Source organism: Leiobunum rupestre, chromosome 3, assembly GCF_980474605.1.
Source record: "Leiobunum rupestre chromosome 3, qqLeiRupe1.1.hap1, whole genome shotgun sequence".
Taxonomy (NCBI): Eukaryota; Metazoa; Arthropoda; class Arachnida; order Opiliones; family Sclerosomatidae; genus Leiobunum; species Leiobunum rupestre.
In genome coordinates, this window is record NC_143386.1 from 38,384,381 (window position 1) to 38,402,667 (window position 18,287).

Genomic DNA, 18,287 nt, shown 5'->3' on the forward strand with positions numbered 1-18,287 from the left:
CTAACTAAATCACGTGAAATTGAAATAAAAATATTTTTCTGACAACACCAGCGAGAGACATGTTTCAGCGCCATCTTTTATTTTTCCCAGAAACACAAAACCACTTAATTTCGCATTAAGTTGCTAAAGCGCCATCTATAATAACATCTAAAGGCGCTTTCGTTTTGGCAGACGAATCAAGGATTCAGAAAGTGATCGTAGATGGGGCTACCCATTGAGTTGGGAATATTAATCTAGAGATCCAATCAAATCTGCTCCCCGCGAAACAAGTTTTTGAAAAATACGAATGTGCCGTCTGCTCTAAAATGACGAGCAAACGTTATCATATGACCCGTGGCGCCATCCATTATTTTGAAGAAAAAAATATTTTTGCTTGAAAACGCGTCTTATTTGAACGAACCATTGAGAGATAGACGGCGCCACGGGTAGAATGATAACGTTTTCTCGTCATTTGGGACGCCGATGGGAGCAGACGACAGTATTATTATTTTTAAAAACTTGTTTCGCGAAATACTGAAATCCGACGTTTTGATTGGACCTCTAGATTAATATTCCCAACTCAATGGGGCTACCTACCACGAAATCAGAAGGGCTTACCGAGTTTGGAGTTAAGTCCGATTTGCCTTGGGACGCCAACATATCTACGTCCACGGCAGAGATGCCCACGATCGATTCTGGAATGAAAACGGGCACCAATTCGACGAGGCTGCCAGTTCGATCTTGTTTATCGTTAATTCGAAGCCCAAACTAGAAAGAAAACAAATATCAACGCTTTTCGAAATACCGATTTATTTACATTGAACAACTAAATACTTTTAAATGCTCATAAATAGCTATTTCCGTTTAAGTGTCAAAACTACTCGTTACAAAATCAGCGCCATTTTATTTTAATAAAAAACCTACTCGTCGCGCCACTCGGCGGAAGACGCGAAAACAAATTTAGATAAGTTAACGTTTTGTTTGCACTAGGGCAAAAACGCATCCCTAATCCGACCGACAAAAAAAATTGATTGCTCAACTACCAAAAGATATGATCTAAATTATTTGTATATTAATCAAAAAGGAGAGCTACATCGCAATTTAATTTCAGTAAATATTTAAAACGTTTTTACTATAGTTTTTAAAAAAAAATGTTTTCGCGCGTTTCACTGCACCAAAAGTTTAAATATTTCAATGGAGTCCCATAGCCGAGTAATAGTTTAATGTTTGATTTTTGAAATTTTTGCTCGCCGCGCTGTGAGCGATTTGCGTAAACGAACTTTACCGTCGCTCACCGTGATCAAAATCCGCGCGTAGCTAGCGCACAAATCTGAGCGAATTATTCCTTCTCTCGGTAATTTTCCCTCAACGCTGCGTCAGCGCTTTCTACTGAGGGTACTAACGCATTGCTTAAAAGTGAGGGGGCTATTCCGACGATCGGGAGATCTCGCTCAGCGCGCGGTGAGCGCTTAAAAGTGAGGGAACTAACCCGTCGAGGGGGGAATCTCCCTCAGCGCGCCGTCAGCCATCAACGCCAGAGCGAACTATTCGGCGCTCGCGCAGAGGCTTCTCAATTAGAGATAGAGAAAATAAACTCGTTTGCCTTGAGTACTCGCTCACTTGAGCAAGCCGTGTTTAAAACTCTATATGCTCATTTTTCCGAACGCTCGCAATTTTTTGCCCACCTCTGCAATGGACGCTTCAATAAATCCTCCTCCCAGGAAATCGCCAAGAAGTAATATTTCCGAGAGCCAGAACCCGCAAGTTACTATTTATATAGTGCTTGTTAAATTAATGGTTAAAATTTTCACCTTTACGGCAGCAACAAACGTTAACCATGGCGTTCCCTTTTAACCAGGTAGCTTTTTGGACATATTAAGGCTTGGCCAAAACACGTTCTGTTCACAGGTGAAAAAACTCCATTATTTCCACAAGCACTATATAAACAATACCTTGCGGGTCCTGGCTCTCGGAAATATTACTTCTTGGCGATTTCCTTGGAGGATGATTTATTTAAGCGCCTATTGAATAAATACCGAACTATAGTGAGTTGCAGGCTAAGAAAGACAAAATATATAGTACAGTCGGCGCAAGGATACCTCAGACCATTTCCGGCCAGTCGACCGCGCGTAATTTAAATTTGACCACTTTACAGTCAATTTCAAATTTGTGAGTTTCATCGTTTTTTCGCGCCATCTAGGAACTGAAATTGGAATCTATTTTTAATTTCATGTTGTCATGAGTTTAATTACTGAATGCAGCTAAAGAAGGTTCGATAATTGAAGCTCCAAATATTTTAAATAGCCCAAGAGGTTACTATAAAAAGCATGATAAAGGTTTATTGTTAACAAGTAAAGAGAAAAATATAATTTTAAACGTCTATAGCTCATTAAGACAACGTTACCCCCAAGAAAGCGTGGTAACTATTTTAAAAGAAACTGCCGATTTAACTGGTAAGACGTAGAAATAAATTTACAAAAATAAATAATTATACATACTATTTTATATTTAAGAATGATAGGAATGCCTTATTTTTTAAATTTGCTCGCCACCACAATTATGAAATTAAAAAATAAAGATTCCAATTTCGGTCTCTAGATGGCGCTAAAAGACGACAAAAAGAGCAAAATTTGAATTTGACCGTAAAATGGCCAAAATTCAAATTTCGCGCGGTGGAATGACCGGAAACGATCTGAGGCATCCTTGCGCCGATTGTACTATATATTTTGTCTTTCTTAGCCTGCAACTCACTATAGCCAATCAAAACTGTTTCGACGGATATAAAATTTAATAATTTCAGGAGTAGGAGTTAAAAAATTTTAGAGTATCAAGGCACGATGCCCCCAAAAAATTTGTAGCACCCCGAATTTTGGCGGCTGCTTACGGGCCTGGGGCAGTGGCGCTTCGAGTAGGCTACATGTATTTATTAAACTAAAATGGCGTAGAGAAGTTGAGAATGGTGAATACATGTGAAATTTTACGTTGTAAAACCACCAGTAAATCTTTTTAAAGAGGTTTTCGTGAAAGTGACGTAATTACTAAAATTGTGTCAACAAAAGTGTTTTTGAAATGAAGTAAAAGTGGGGATCCATGGGAAGAGGATATACATTGGTAAGTAATGAAGTTCAGAAGTATAATTAATAGTGTCGTCTGGTGAGAGCTTCGAGAACTAACGAAGCACTGGAGGATAACGGTAATAGTGAGTGTAGGGAGCTGTTGGCTCGCGTGGCATGTAGGGCTTGCCACCACCCTCCTACGCATTGTAACCCGGCCACCTGTTTAAAGGCATTATAAGTCGCTAGATGACTTGGGCCTAAGGTGCTGCCTTGGGTATTAGCCTAGCTATAATAATAATAATCAGCTAGGCTAATACCCTTGGCACCACCTTAGGCCCAAGTCATCTATCGACTTTTAAAGCCATTAATGAAGGTGGCCGGGTTACAATGCGTAGGAGGGTGGTGACAAGCCCTGCATGCCACGCGTTCGAGCCAACAGCTCCCTACACTCACTATTACAGTTAACTTCAACTATGAAAGGAGAAGCCGAAGAACTCGGACAAAAACCCGTTTAGCCAGTGGGGAGAGAACTTACTAACATAACGGGGAAGCAGTGATTCCGAGTTTTCACGCAGTGCCACAAGCTAGGATCAAACCCGGCTCCTCTTGCTGCGAGGCGAAAGTGCTAACCACTCCGCCACCAAATAGCATCATTCTGTAACTAGCACACTTTTGGTTTTCGCCACAAAATAGACTAATGATACTGGTTAGAACTTGGAGAGTTCTAAATTTCAACTTACGGGAATTCGGTTAATCCCTTGAACGGGCAAAGACACACTGTCCACAATGACTTCGCCATCTAGGACGACGTGGTACACGATGACTTGGCAACTGGGGGCCATTTCCGAAGAGACGGGCACGGCGAATGTGGTAATACTGTGTCGAATGCCGTTGACCTTTTGCTGACCAGACATGATTATGATGCCTTTCGACACAACCTGCGATTTTGTACCAGTACGTTAAAAACGTGGCGATTACGTAATGCGATAGAATTAGCGAAAGTTCGTCTTCTTAACAATTACAAAAAGTTAACGTAGATGGCAATTATCTTTGGGAAAAGGTGTGATGAAAGATCGAAAGATGACAAACTTTCGCTACAATGAAGTGTGCCCATGAATTAATATCCATTCATGAGTGTAGATCCGGAAATAACCTTCACGACATCATCCTGTCTGAGGGGCAGGATTTTACCGAGGGGCTGTTCACTCCAAATTTGCCTGTACACCGATTACGTCATCTGGGATTACCAGAAGATTACGCGAATTACGATAACATTAAGCAGAGTACGCGGATATTACGCAAAGATTACGTGGATTACGCAAAGAGTACGCAGAGATTACTAAGATTACGCGGACTACGCAAAGATTACGCGGACAACGCAAAGATTACACCGAGATTACGTGGACTACGCAAAGATTACGATGAGATTACGTGGACTACGCAAAGACTACGCGAACTACGAAAAGATTACGCCGAGATTTCGCTGGTTACGCAGAGTACGCCAAGATTACGTGAGTTACGCAAAGAATACGTGAACTACGAAAAGATTACGCCGAGATTACGCGAACTACGCAAAGAATACGCGAACTACGCAAAGATTACGCCGAGATTACGCGGGTTACGCAGAGTACGCCAAGATTACGTGGGTTACGCAAAGATTACGTGAACTACGAAAAGATTACGCCGAGATTTCGCGGGTTACGCAAAGATTACGCCGAGATTACGCGAACTACGCGAAGAATACGCCGAGATTACGAGAACTACGCAAAGATTACGCCGAGATTACGCGAACTACGCAAAGATTACGCCGAGATTACGAGAACTACGCAAAGATTACGCCGAGATTACGCGGGTTACACAGAGTACGCCAAGATTACGTGGGTTACGCAAAGATTACGTGGGTTACGCAAAGATTACGTGGGTTACGCAAAGATTACGCGAACTACGAAAAGATTACGCCGAGATTTCGCGGGTTACGCAAGATTACGCCGAGATTACGCGAACTACGCAAAGAATACGCCGAGATTACGCGAACTACGCAAAGATTACGCCGAGATTACGCGGGTTACGCAGAGTACGCCGAGATTACGCGGGTTACGCCAAGGCTACGAAGAATACGCCGAGATTACGCGGGTTACGCCAAGGCTACGCAGAGTACGCCGAGATTACGCGGATTACGCAGTGTACGCCGAGAGAAAGTACTCTTTTCGGGAAGCCTGTACACCGATTACGCGTAGTGATCAGCCCCTCGAATTTTACGCGCCGCCTCACGATTACGTAACGGAAATTAAATCACGTGTACGTAAAGAAATGCTCTCAAATTGGCCCGAGAATAGCGAATGACAACTTTAGTCTAGCTGTGGCTAGAGCGCCGTAGCTAAACCGATTTCTCATTGGCTATTTTCGGGTCAATTGGAGATAAGCATTTAAGGCCTCCTGAAATATCGAGGTGTTTCTCCCCGATTTTGTTCAAACTCGGGGGTTAAGTAGACCTTCATGTACCTTGAAAGCTCCTGAAGGGAAAGGTTTCAATGACCATTCGTTTTGCCATGGCAACCAAAAATGTTTTTCACAACTCAAGTTTCAACTTTATCTACGTAAATTATCACGGAAAAATCACGGATTGTACCCCCTTTGAAATTTTTAAAAAATTCAAAAATGATAATTTTGGCAAAACAATTTGGTTAAATTGATAAAATTGGGTAAAATCGAAAAAATGGGTAGAATCAATAAAATTTCGGTAAAATTCCAAATCGGGGAGAAACACTTTGGGTTGTCTCCTTGTTAGACCAGGCGCTCACTGCTCTTCGTAACGTCTAAGTCCTATCTTCCACAAGCCTTTGCTTCGTACCGTAAACAATGCCTTGTGGAAGGCAGGACGGATACGAAACGGAGAGCCAGTGGGCGCCTAGCCTTGTCAACACCTCTACGACAGCCACAAATTTTTATACGTTCTATATCCACGTGTGCGTATAATTAAATTATTATCTTTGCATTCCCATATTCTTAGGTACCCGAATCCATACTTGGTAACAAGGTACTTACCAAGTACGTGAACATTTTCATGTAGAAATTGGCCCAAACGTGGAAAATAGCGTACTCCCCAGCCTGTCCTGATTTGGTGCTGGTGTAAATGTGCATGTAATGGTTGCCTTCAGAGTAGAAAGCGTGCGCCGTCATCTCAGTGTCCGCTCGGTCGCTTTCATCCGCGTAGATTGCCTAATTCGGATTTCAGTTGTACTTCACATCCAAGAATACATTATTTATACCTAAGACCATTTATACTCAGGGAGATTGCGATTATGCTGAGACGATCTTAATAATAATAATCAGCTAGGCTAATACCCAAGGCACAACCATGTCATCTAGCGACTTATTATGCCTTTAAACAGGTGGCCGGGTTGGAAATTTCCCCCCGGCATGAGAGGCAGGGAAGAAAAACTTCACCGTCATGCATTTTAATTAATTAATTAACAACATTTCAAGTTCGTAATAGCCTGATACGCATTATCGACTCCAGCGCTAGCAAGTGACGTAGGAAAAACATTTACACGTGACCTCCCATATTTTATAGAAACACATTGTTAATTTAACCTAGGAGCAACAAACACAGCACCCGACACAAGGAGAACGCAACCCGTCAAAAGTCGTGCATTTTCTTGCGTATAGTTTTCATTGGTTAGACGTTTTGGTGCCTGCTGCCGTCGGAAGGGGAAAATTTGGAAATTGTCTTCCCCCTTTCCGTAAAACGTTCAGCGTAAAGATTCGTCCAATGAAATTTGTACACAACATCGCGTTAGCGTGTTTAAAGGCTAGCTGCGTTATCCTTGCGTTTGTTGCTCCTAGTTCTCACTAAGTAAATATATATAGTCCAATTCACAAACTGCTTTTAGGTGAGCTAAGATTTATAGCGAATTCATTAGAGTTTCGTTTTTTATGCTTTAATTAATAATAGAGGGTGCCATATCTAGACTTTTTTCGGGATGGGATTAAATACCGATTTATTACATAACAGCAAGTTGTAACGCTATTTAAACCCTTTACGTAAAAAAAAATCAGTATTAAAATAAATATTTGTCCCAGTTTTTAAATGATTTAAAATTTCTTCATTTCAGACTGTTGGCGCCATCTAATAACACTTTGGGTGTTTAAAAGGATTATAACCTGCAAAGCAATCTTCAAATTACCCTGTACAGTGGCGCCAAACATTTCTAAAGCCAAAGGCAAGAGCGGCCAAAGCTGCAAACGTTGGTGTTCCACACCAAGTACCCAGGTTCGTATTAACCATTAGGCAGAGTAGGCACGTGCCTAGGGCGGCATTTTTCTAGAGGCGCAAAAACTCTGTTAAAGCAGCACGGTCCAATGCCCATAGGCTTTTTGGGTAGTTTAAATTTTGGTCATAAGTATCACCAACCGAGTTTTAAATTGAATATATGAAAGCTGTCTGCTCGTTCAATATTATCTCAACCGAAAAACCTCTCAATTAAAAAGGTGTCTGCTATTTCTTAACATATTTAGTTAACGGATATTAAGGCAGATGGCGCTATATTTCCTAAGCTAGAAACCTATAGAGGCCCCGAAAGGGTTAATCCGCCCCTGCAAATACCCGAGGTTATATTCCCTTTAATAATCGACTTCTAATGGCTCTACCCCGGTAAAACGGTCTTCCTTAATTAGGCTATTACGAACTTGAAATGTAATTAGTTCTAATTACCCGTATTCTAAGTTTTTCCGTCTTCTGCATCGTGTCAAATTTGATGTCCAAGACTCCGTTTTCGTCGAAAGAGAGGTCCCTTAGTTCCGGCGGGTTGTCCAGGGTACGTTGACCTCCGCCCTGCAAAGTGGCCGTAATTTGGAAGCGGATCGTGGCGCTTTCGAGTTTTTCCGCTTCCAAGGGCACTTGGTCGAAGTAGGTCACCATCAACTGAAAAACCAAATCATTAAACCCTCTACAGAACAGATTCTAAAAACAGAAGTAAATGAACGAAAGTTATTCGTAGCTAATAGTCATAATAATCAGCTTGGCTATAATACCCAAGGCACCACCTTATGCCCAAGTCATCTAACGACTTTTAATACCATTAATTCAGGCCAACAGCTCCCTACACTAACTATTTACGTTAACCTCAACAAGTTTCTATGAAAGGAGAAGCCGAGAAAACCAGTCTAGCCAGTGGGGAGAGAACTTGCAAACTCAACGCGGAAGCTACACACTCAAAACTTACTGTTGAAAAAACAGCAAATACGGTTTATAATTTACAGCAAGGTGCAGTTGAAGTGGGTTAACAGCAGTTTGTCGTAACATTTACAGCTTTCTGCTGTATTTTGAAGAAAACAGTAGCGACTGTAAAAATCATATTCGTACTGTTTTTAAAATGACTGTTATATTAAATTTAACAATATGAAACCGTGGTTGACGTTTTACTACAAAAATGCGTAAAATTTAACACACGTTGCTGTTTTTTCTGTTATAAACGGCAAGCGCTAGTATATAAGACAACTAATTATTATTTAGTTGTCAAAACATTTTTTAAAATCGCACAAGTTTCATTTTAGCTTTAAATATAATAATATCCGATAAAAATATATACTCTTTTGTATAAGTAGCATCCCACGCAAACTGCTATATAAATTTCAACCCTTGTTTATCGTGTGCTTAATAATTTGAAACCAAGTTAATAGTTTACTTTCCTTTGGTTTTCCCTATAACTCTAACCTACAAAGGCTCGAACTAAACATGATCTACTAGAATTGTAGTCATTTTTGATACTTTCGATTAACTTTTTCTATTAGATTATGAAAATATTTTGTCAAAGTTTTTGTTATAATAATTTTAGTAATTGCTTAATTGCTAAAAATATTTATATATTTCTATCATGAATTGATTAATAACATATTTGAAATTTTTTAATTAAACCAATGTGATAATGGTTTGATCCGTAAAATATTTGATGAAATTTTAAGGTTGTGAACAGGTTCTGTATTAAATACGTTTGATAACTACAACTACGGCAAACACTGGAATTTTACAAACATTGGATTTTACGGTAAAAACTGCATGCATTTACCGTATTAAATACGTCTGGAATGAAGGTTAAATAAACAGCAATACTTTGTAAATATAACTTTATCTTGCTGTATTTTTAAACGGCAGAGTGTCCGGTAAATTTAACAGGAAGCATGACAATAAAAAAAACAGTCAGAGTTGGTTGTGAAATTAACAGCATTCTGCTGGCATCTATGCTGACCGCAGCTTACTGTAAAATTTACAATAATATTTCTCTGTTTGTAGGAGCAACAAACACAGCACCCTGCACAAAGAACGCAACCCGTCAAAAGTCGTGGATTTTCTTGTGTACATTTTTCATTGGCTAGACGCCTTAGCGCCTTCTGCCGTCGGAAGGGGAAATTTCGGAAATTGTCTTCCCACCGCCCGTAAAACGTTCATCGTAAAGGCTTGTGACGCTCGTCCAATGAAATTCGTACACAACCCTTCGTTAGCGTGTTTAAAGGCTAGCTGCGTTCTCCTTGTGTTTGTTGCTCCTAGGCGGAAGGAATTATTCCGAGTTTTCACGCAGTGCCCCAAGTTGGGATCGAGCTAGGAGCAACAAACACAAGGAGAACGCAGCTAGCCTTTAAACACGCTAACGAAGGGTTGTGTACGAATTTCATTGGACGAGCGTCACGAGCCTTTACGCTGAACGTTTTACGGGCGGGGGGAAGACAATTTCGGTATTTTCTCCTTCCGACGGCAGCAGGCGCTAAAGCGTCTAACCAATGAAAAATGTACACCAGAAAATCCACGACTTTTGACGGGTTGCGTTCTCCTTGTGTGGGCAGTGCTGTGTTTTTTGCTACTAGCTGCGAGAAAGGGCTATCCACTCCGCCACCCCACTCTTGCTCGTGAGTGTGGCCGGTTTCCGTTTCCAAGGTAATTTACAATAAGACCCCCCACAATGGTCACGTGATTAGTTGCATCGCAGAATCGTGTGGTGTTTTGCCTCGTGATCTGTGACGTTAAATTGCATTTCAAAATGCGTTTTTATTTTGAGCTGCAAAAACCATTTTACATTTTGTATTAAGAAAAACCACTTTACAAAATGCATTTTGAGTTATGGAGTAGTTTGCGTTTTGCTACAACCTTGTAAAATAGGACGTTCGATGGGGTATCAACGAAGTTCATGTTTCTTCTGCTAATTAACTCTTAGGGCGAAAAGTCTGTACGTAATGCTTTATAGAAAATTGGAAGAACCTGCTCAAAACGCACCGTAACACGGAAACTAGTACCATTGGAGTTGTACGGCAGCGCCATAGGCGGATTCTCTTTGAACTAGACCATGCCACATTTCACCCCTTTCGCCAGTGACAGTTTGAGCAGATTCTGCCACTTAGTTTTCGCCCAACTGCCTTCGTTGCCTTTTAAAGCCCCCCAAATTACTACGCCCAATTTAAAAAAAGCTAAACTTCTTTTTACAGCGGTGGCCAATTTTCACTGTTTCCTCCCAAAAATTCGCTAGGTGGCGCGATTGGAAAACTCGGGCTTCAACTCAACTGTCCATTGAGTAAAATGTTTCTAGTCACTGGGAAACTTCGGTTCATTTACTTCTGATAAAACCATTTCTGAAAAGTCTTCGAAAACATACCCTGGTGTTAAAAGGCATCCCGGGTTTCAATATTTGTGGAGTGACCCCGACGAACTGCAGCTTGACCGTCTTGTCGAAGACCCGCGTCCGGGAGTGCCCTCGGACCACGTTGTTCATGTAGCGCTCGCCGACGTAGGCCCTGACTTCGATGTCGCAGTCTTGCAGACGGTTCGGTTGGGCTATGTCGTGCAAATCAGCCATTCGAAACCTAAACTCGTGCGTTCCAAAGAACTGTCAATACACAAACAACGTTAAGTATTACCATAAGTCCCTAATTACAATCCATAAGTGCGTCATCAATTTATAATTATCGTTCACGTAATTCTGTGATTTAGGCGTGTTAAATTGGTACTGAGCGCATTTTCTAGAATGACAACATATTATCGATGGACTTCAGACTCATTAGGCCTATTGGTTAAGTGTCAAGGACCATTGAGTTCGGAATATAGTACTTGTAGAGCCCAATTTTGTATTTTATGGCTCGGGGTACTTTCTTGAAATCATCATTTTTGCGTCGATCCGAAAAATCTCCATTAGGCCTAATACATTTTTTGCGTCGATCCGAAAAATCTCCGTTAGGCCTAATACATTTTTTTGCGTCGATCCGAAAAATCTCCATTAGGCCTAATACATTTTTTTGCGTCGATCCGAAAAATCTCCGTTTGGCTTAATACATTTTTTTGCGTCGATCCGAAAAATCTCCGTTAGGCCTAATACATTTTTTTGCGTCGATCCAAAAAATCTCCGTTAGGCCTAATACATTTTTTTGCGTCGATCCGAAAAAAACTCCGTTAGGCCTTATACATTTTTTTGCGTCGATCCGAAAAATCTCCGTTAGGCCTAATACATTTTTTTGCGTCGATCCAAAAAATCTCCGTTAGGCCTAATACATTTTTTTGCGTCGATCCGAAAAAAACTCCGTTAGGCCTTATACATTTTTTTGCGTCGATCCGAAAAATCTCCGTTAGGCCTAATACATTTTCTTGCGTCGATCCGAAAAAAACTCCGTTAGGCCTAATCACCTAATCATGGACCAACCATAAGTTATCATTAGTCGGTGGCGTCATCTACCACAAGCCAGCGATGAGAACAATTTAAGCTAGTGGCACTATCTATGACTAGCTTGGAGCAGAGTATAAGCAGACGTTATATAAATATATATATATATATTATTTGAAGGATAGGTGACGCCACCGACTAATGATAGATGGGAGCGTCAACACATGATTTCAAGAAAGTTTCCCTCGAGACCCAGCCACAGCAGATAAAAAAACTGTGGCTCTAGAAGTGCTATATTCCCAACTCAATGTCAAGGACCAACGAGTGATATTTTTTTGCCGCTAGAGGCGCTTATCGTTTTGGGTATGAAGTCAATTCCGCGTCACTCCACACATAGCCATGGGTAGTTATTTTGGCTAACCGACACACTTATGAAACGTAATAATAATAATAATAATAATCAGCTAGGCTAATACCCAAGTCCCAAGGCACCACCTTAGGCTCAAGTCATCTAGCGACTTATTATGCCTTTAAACAGGTGTGTCAGTAAGTTGAAATATTTATTGATAAGTTTAGTGACTTAGAATTGACGTCATACCCAAAATGGTAAGCGCTTGTTAACAGGTTTTAAATAAACTGGGGGTGATTGGCGCTAGCTACGTTAAACACATGACGTACACCCATTAAAAACAAATAATCAAGCGCCTACCCTACGAGTCAAAGGCCTAAAACGTATTCCGCAGTCCAGCAAAAAATGTCTGCTCAATCTAGAAATGCACTACCTGAGAGCAAAAGTCAAGTAAGTCGAGATACGTGACTATCGAAAGAAATTCAAAATAAGAGTCCTTGAGTGTTTTTAAATCAAGGTGCCTCAGTACAAAATTTTCAATATGTATTTACACTCTATCTTTATTAATTTTCATTATTAGATTATCATTGTTATTATACTAGATTTCGAACATAAAAATGCTTTTTCTCAAATAGGGGTTTTTAGACTTGCTTGACTCTTGCTCTAAGGTAGCGCGTGGCTCTCAGTAAAAATTTAATACTAGAAAGATATTGAACAAACACACTGATGCGACACACGGCTAGAACTAACGGCAACAGGAAGTACCGAAACGTACCCTAAGGACATTCTGTTCTATGTACTTGTACTTGCGTCGAGGAGTGGCGTCCGATGCGGCCCGGTCATTCTGTATCTGGTAGGAGAAAGGCTTGACCAAGGCGCGAATGGTCAAGTTCCCGTAGACGCCGGCGAAATTGGTGTGGTTCGCCCGCACGGCCCCTTCCAAGAACTCCTGAGAGCTGACCACGTAGCCCGGCAAGGTGACGTTGACGTCATAGCGGTCTCCGAACCACCGTTCCAATTTGATTTTCTTCTCCTCCGTTTGACCCAAGACGACCACGCGGACCGTCCACCACCCAGTGGGATAGTCCGACGGCAGGTGGAAATGGACGCTCAAGAATCCCAAATACGGGTAGACGGAATACCATCTTTTCATCACCAGCTCCCGAGAGTCCTACATCGTTGGTTTTAAAAGGCGGAATAATTACGATCAGCCTTAAAAAGAACGCTTTTGCTTAATGGGATAAACGCCCTTCCTTTTGTCAAACCGCCTCCCTGTTTGAAGACTACCTCCTCTATTCGAGAAATTAACATTCATTTCAATACGTTTTCAATAAATAAAGGCTGGTTTTCACTAAGGTATAAACGCAACGACGGTGAATGTCGACTCGAAAAATCTCCGTTAGGCCTAATACATTTTTTTGCCTTCATTCAGAATAAGTTAAATGAAATTTAATTCGGAAGAAACTAAATGAAATTTAATTCGGAAGAAACTAAATGAAATTTAATTCGGAAGAAACTAAATGAAATTTAATTCGGAAGAAACTAAATGAAATTTAATTCGGAAGAAACTAAATGAAATTTAATTCGGAAGAAACTAAATGAAATTTAATTCGGAAGAAACTAAATGAAATTTAATTCAGAAGATACTAAATGAAATTTAATTCGGAAGAAACTAAATGAAATTTAATTCAGAAGGTACTAAATGAAATTTAATTCAAAAAATACTAAATGAAATTTAATTCAAAAAATACTAAATGAAATTTAATTCAATTCGGATGAAACTAAATGAAATTTAATTCAGAAGGTACTAAATGAAATTTTATTCAATTCGGAAGATACTAAATTAAATTTTATTCAATTCGGAAGATACTAAATGAAATTGTATTCAATTCGGAAGAAACTAAATGAAATTTAATTCAATTCGGAAGATACTAAATGAAATTTAATTCAAAAGATAATAAATAAAATTTAATTCAATTCGGAAGAAACTAAATGAAATTTAATTTAATTCGGAAGAAACTAAATGAAATTCAATTCAGAATAAACTAAATTCAATTCAATTCAGAATAAACTAAATTCAATTCAATTCAGAATAAACTAAATTCAATTCAATTCAGAATAAACTAAATGAAATTCAATTCAGAATAAACTAAATGAAATTCAATTCAGAATAAACTAAATTCAATTCAATTCAGAATAAACTAAATGAAATTCAATTCAGAATAAACTATATGAAATTCAATTCAGAATAAACTAATAGAAATCAGAATAAACTAAATTAAATCAGAATAAACTAAATGAAATCAGAATAAACTAAATGAAATCAGAATAAACTAAATGAAATCCGAATAAACTAAATTAAATCAGAATAAACTAAATGAAATCCGAATAAACTAAATGAAATCAGAATAAACTAAATGAATATATAAAGATGCACATACTTCACACGCGAGAGCAATTTTATATACTTCAGGTAAAACTAAAATTGACTAGAGTTACCAATATCTCAGTTTATTTCTCGAGAAATTTGATAGAGGTGACGGTTCTATGCAAATGAGTTCTTTAAAATAGTGATTAACGGGGGTGTCTTACAATCAAATAGACATCCACAGGGTCCGTGTAGGGTTTCATCTCCGTTGTCAACAAAATTACTCTGATATAAACTGAAAAAGAAAAACGTCAATCATGCATTCGCTTACTTCCAAAACCAGCTAACTACCAAAGTTCCATTTAGGCGAAACTATAAAGTAAATTTGGTCTTAACCAACTTGTTAAAATGAGAAAAAATAATAACGTGGCTACCATATCACAGTCAACTTCTATTCGGTAACTCGTGTTCATAGTTGGCCGTAAATAAATAATATTCCTTCCAGATACTGCACACAACTAATTAACTTACACTTTTCTATTACAAAATATTTTAATTAATAATAATAAATAGGTAAACTAGACGAATCGATCAAAATTTAAACCGCCATAAGCAAAATAAAATGAATAACAATAGTATTTCTTAGGATAGATGGCGCTGTAGTTCTCCACAAAGTCACGTGACTACCATCTTTTCAGCCCCCCTGGACTTTATAGTGAAATAAATAACGTAGTTTTGATTTTAAATATGGAACAGTGAATAAAATGACAGCAGGAATCCATACTTCTACTTGGAATGCTTATCGCGGCAGATTTTTGTCTCGATGTGGCTGACGGGTTTATTTGACGTCACTATGTTAACTGAACAAACCACAAAGTGAGAGGGGAGCGCGCGCAGAGGGGATTTTTTATCTCGTAAGCGGGGCCAAAGCCGTCAGAGTGATCTTACCATACGCGATACGCCAGGATAAGTTCGCGTAAATCGAGTTACTTGGTCTTGGAAGTAAGTTAGCGGAAATGTAGTGGTGGATTTCGATACAAACAAACAGGTGCGCGTCTAAAATATGGTTTTTGTTCGAACAATGGAAAGACAAAACAATCCGCGCACTTACTGGGTTGTCGATGGTTGTAGACCAGTTGGTTGGTTTGGATTAAAATGGTCAAGAACCGTCTGGAAAATATGACGTCACTTTCGTTCCGGAAACCGCTGCCGCCCAGAGCTCCGTTGGTGCTGCCCTCCACGCGCAAACGGTAGTGGCCATCCTTGGCCGTCAATGGTACCTATGATTGGAAACCATTTAGAAGTTGAAATTTTATCTGTACGATTGTTATATCTGGTAAATTAAAATTTTGGGCTCAACTTTTTGCCATATTTTTTATATTTAACGGAAAATCCGATTATTCAAGGCAATTCGGGGGGAAATATTTATGATAAAAAATGACATTTTTGATGGTTAAAAAATAATATTTTTGACGATTAAAAATAATATTTAACGGTAAAAAAATAGTCATGGTAAAAAAATATTTTTGACGGTTAATAAATAATATTTGACGGTTAAAAAATAGTCATGATGGTAAAAAAAATAATAGTCATGATGGTAAAAAAAATAATAGTCATGATGGTAAAAAATAATAGTCATGATGGTAAAAAAAAAGATTTTTGATGAGTATAAAAATATTAGTTTGGATGGTTAAAATATTTTTTATAGTTTAAATATATTTTTATGGTTTAAGTAATAGTTTTTATGGTTTAAATAATAGTTTTTATGGTTGAAATAACTTTTTATGGTTTAAATAATATTTTTTATGGTTTAAATAATATTTTTTTATGGTCTAAATAATATTTGTTTTTGGTTTAAATAATATTTTTTATGGTAACAAATTAATATTTTTATGGTAGAAAATTAATATTTTTATGGTAACAAATTAATATTTTTATGGTAGAAAATTAATATTTTTATGGTAGAAAATTAATATTTTTATGGTAGAAAATTAATATTTTTTTATGGTAACAATTAATATTTTTTATGGTAACAATTAATATTTTTTATGGTAAGACAATATTTGTATGGTAACAAATTAATATTTTTATGGTAACAATTAATGTTTTTATGGTAACAATTGATGTTTTTTATGGTAACAATTGATGTTTTTTATGGTAACAATTAATGTTTTTTATGGTAACAATTAATGTTTTTTATGGTCACAAATTAATATTTTTTATGGTAACTACCTTATTTAGCTCTGAAATAAAGAGAAATCGAAGATAAACTTAGCCAAAATTAAATTTAAATACGATAGTATTCCGCCTAAAATCCATTGCGACTTAATAGACCATTTAAAACTCGAAAACGCGTACAGAGTACGTGTAGGACTTACGACATAGCCTTATTGCGAACAGACTGTTCTCCCTACACGTTCGCCCTACGAGTAAATGCCCGGAGAGGAGTTCTTTTAAAGATTTCACGGTCCAAGCTAATCCCTCCCTATAAAAACTACAGTTGCAATCCATTACCGTCACATAAATAGCTTTGGGCCAAGGCAGGGCCGTGTAAAATACAATGACCCGAACCGGTTAATTTAAATACGGAATTAAATATTTCCCAGCATCATTTAAAAATGTTTTTTAATAAAAAAAAGCATTTCAAACGAACTAACCCTATAATTTGAAATTTGTGTAAAGAATAATAAAGATAATTATTTATAAAAAGGGCAAAGCAAAATCCGAAGTACACCGAACAAAAAAATGTTCCAAATTCAACCGGTTTTATTTTGCGGTAAAAGTTAATCAAAAACTTTGAGCCGCTAACAATTTATTTATCGGTGAAAACCTCAATAAACCGGAGTTGCGAAAAAACCCGGAGATATTTCTGACATTGTTCAAGTTTAGAATGCATTCGGGGTGAACTGAGAATACGCAAACGGCACCTTGTTCGTCTCGTCATACCCCGAAGAAAAACCACGCCCATTCCTGGAGTAATTTTAACCCCCTTAATGGCATTGAGGGGGAAGACACTATAGTAGGAACGCGCGCTTTCTCTTCGTGTAGGCGGAGAATGAAAACGTAGACTATAGTTGGGTAACTCACGTATTTTGCGTTCACCAAATAGATTCTTGGTGAAAGACAGTGGTATGCGCTTCCGACGCACTTTGACAAAAAGTCATTGCACCCCAAGACGGTTAATACGTAACCCGCACCCGCGTCTGAGTTTTGTAAGAAAAAACACATCATTAGCAACCGAATATTAATTACGCTTGTCGGAATTAATAGGACAGGCGCCGGATTGAATAATTAAGAAATGGGGATTGAAGGAACATTCAATTATACGCGCCATTGATGTGTTATTCTCATCTAACATTGTAATTTCGATTAAATAAAAATTGCGGTACGTCTTTGAAAATAAACATCGAAATATTGGTAATTTTGAATTAATTTAAATAAGTTAATTGGGTACGGCAAGTTGAATAAGAATTTTATGGTAAAATTATGAAGTTATTTTTTGAAATGTCGCCAAGTTGAAGAATTTTTATCTAAATTTTCTTGCAAGGTGGAAAATTTATAAATTCAGTGGCTTGAGCAGATGGGGTCTAGTAATGGCACTGTGACGTCTTTCCTATAGATAAAAAATTTGCGACCAAAATGGCGGCCATGGCCAAAGCTACGGAGTGCTACTACTCTATAGCCACTGCACGTATTAGGTCTAAACAATTGTCATAGAAAATGCTTTTAAAGTATCTGTAATTAAATTAGACTTGCTTTTATTCGAAATTTTATCAAATTAATTCGGTAAGAAAAATCAAAGGCTTTAAGTTTAAAATATTAAAAAGATTATACTTGGCTATTTTAAATTGAAGCAATAATGTATTTATTTGTCTAAATACATTATTTTTTGA

General features: G+C 38.1%; 1 protein-coding gene across 1 annotated transcript in view; it reads right to left on the reverse strand.

Moving 5' to 3' along the window:
* The window catches only part of LOC149951703 (CD109 antigen-like), a 60,003-nt gene that overhangs the window by 19,187 nt on the left and 22,529 nt on the right, over positions 1-18,287 (reverse strand). The window contains exons 3-10 of the mRNA XM_090168129.1: positions 15,506-15,674; positions 14,619-14,689; positions 12,802-13,197; positions 10,679-10,909; positions 7,750-7,959; positions 6,081-6,254; positions 3,776-3,973; positions 598-747 (exon numbers count right to left, since the gene is read on the reverse strand). Of these exons, the coding sequence (XP_090024255.1) occupies positions 598-747; positions 3,776-3,973; positions 6,081-6,254; positions 7,750-7,959; positions 10,679-10,909; positions 12,802-13,197; positions 14,619-14,689; positions 15,506-15,674 (1,599 nt within the window). The remainder of the gene's footprint in view (positions 1-597; positions 748-3,775; positions 3,974-6,080; positions 6,255-7,749; positions 7,960-10,678; positions 10,910-12,801; positions 13,198-14,618; positions 14,690-15,505; positions 15,675-18,287) is intronic.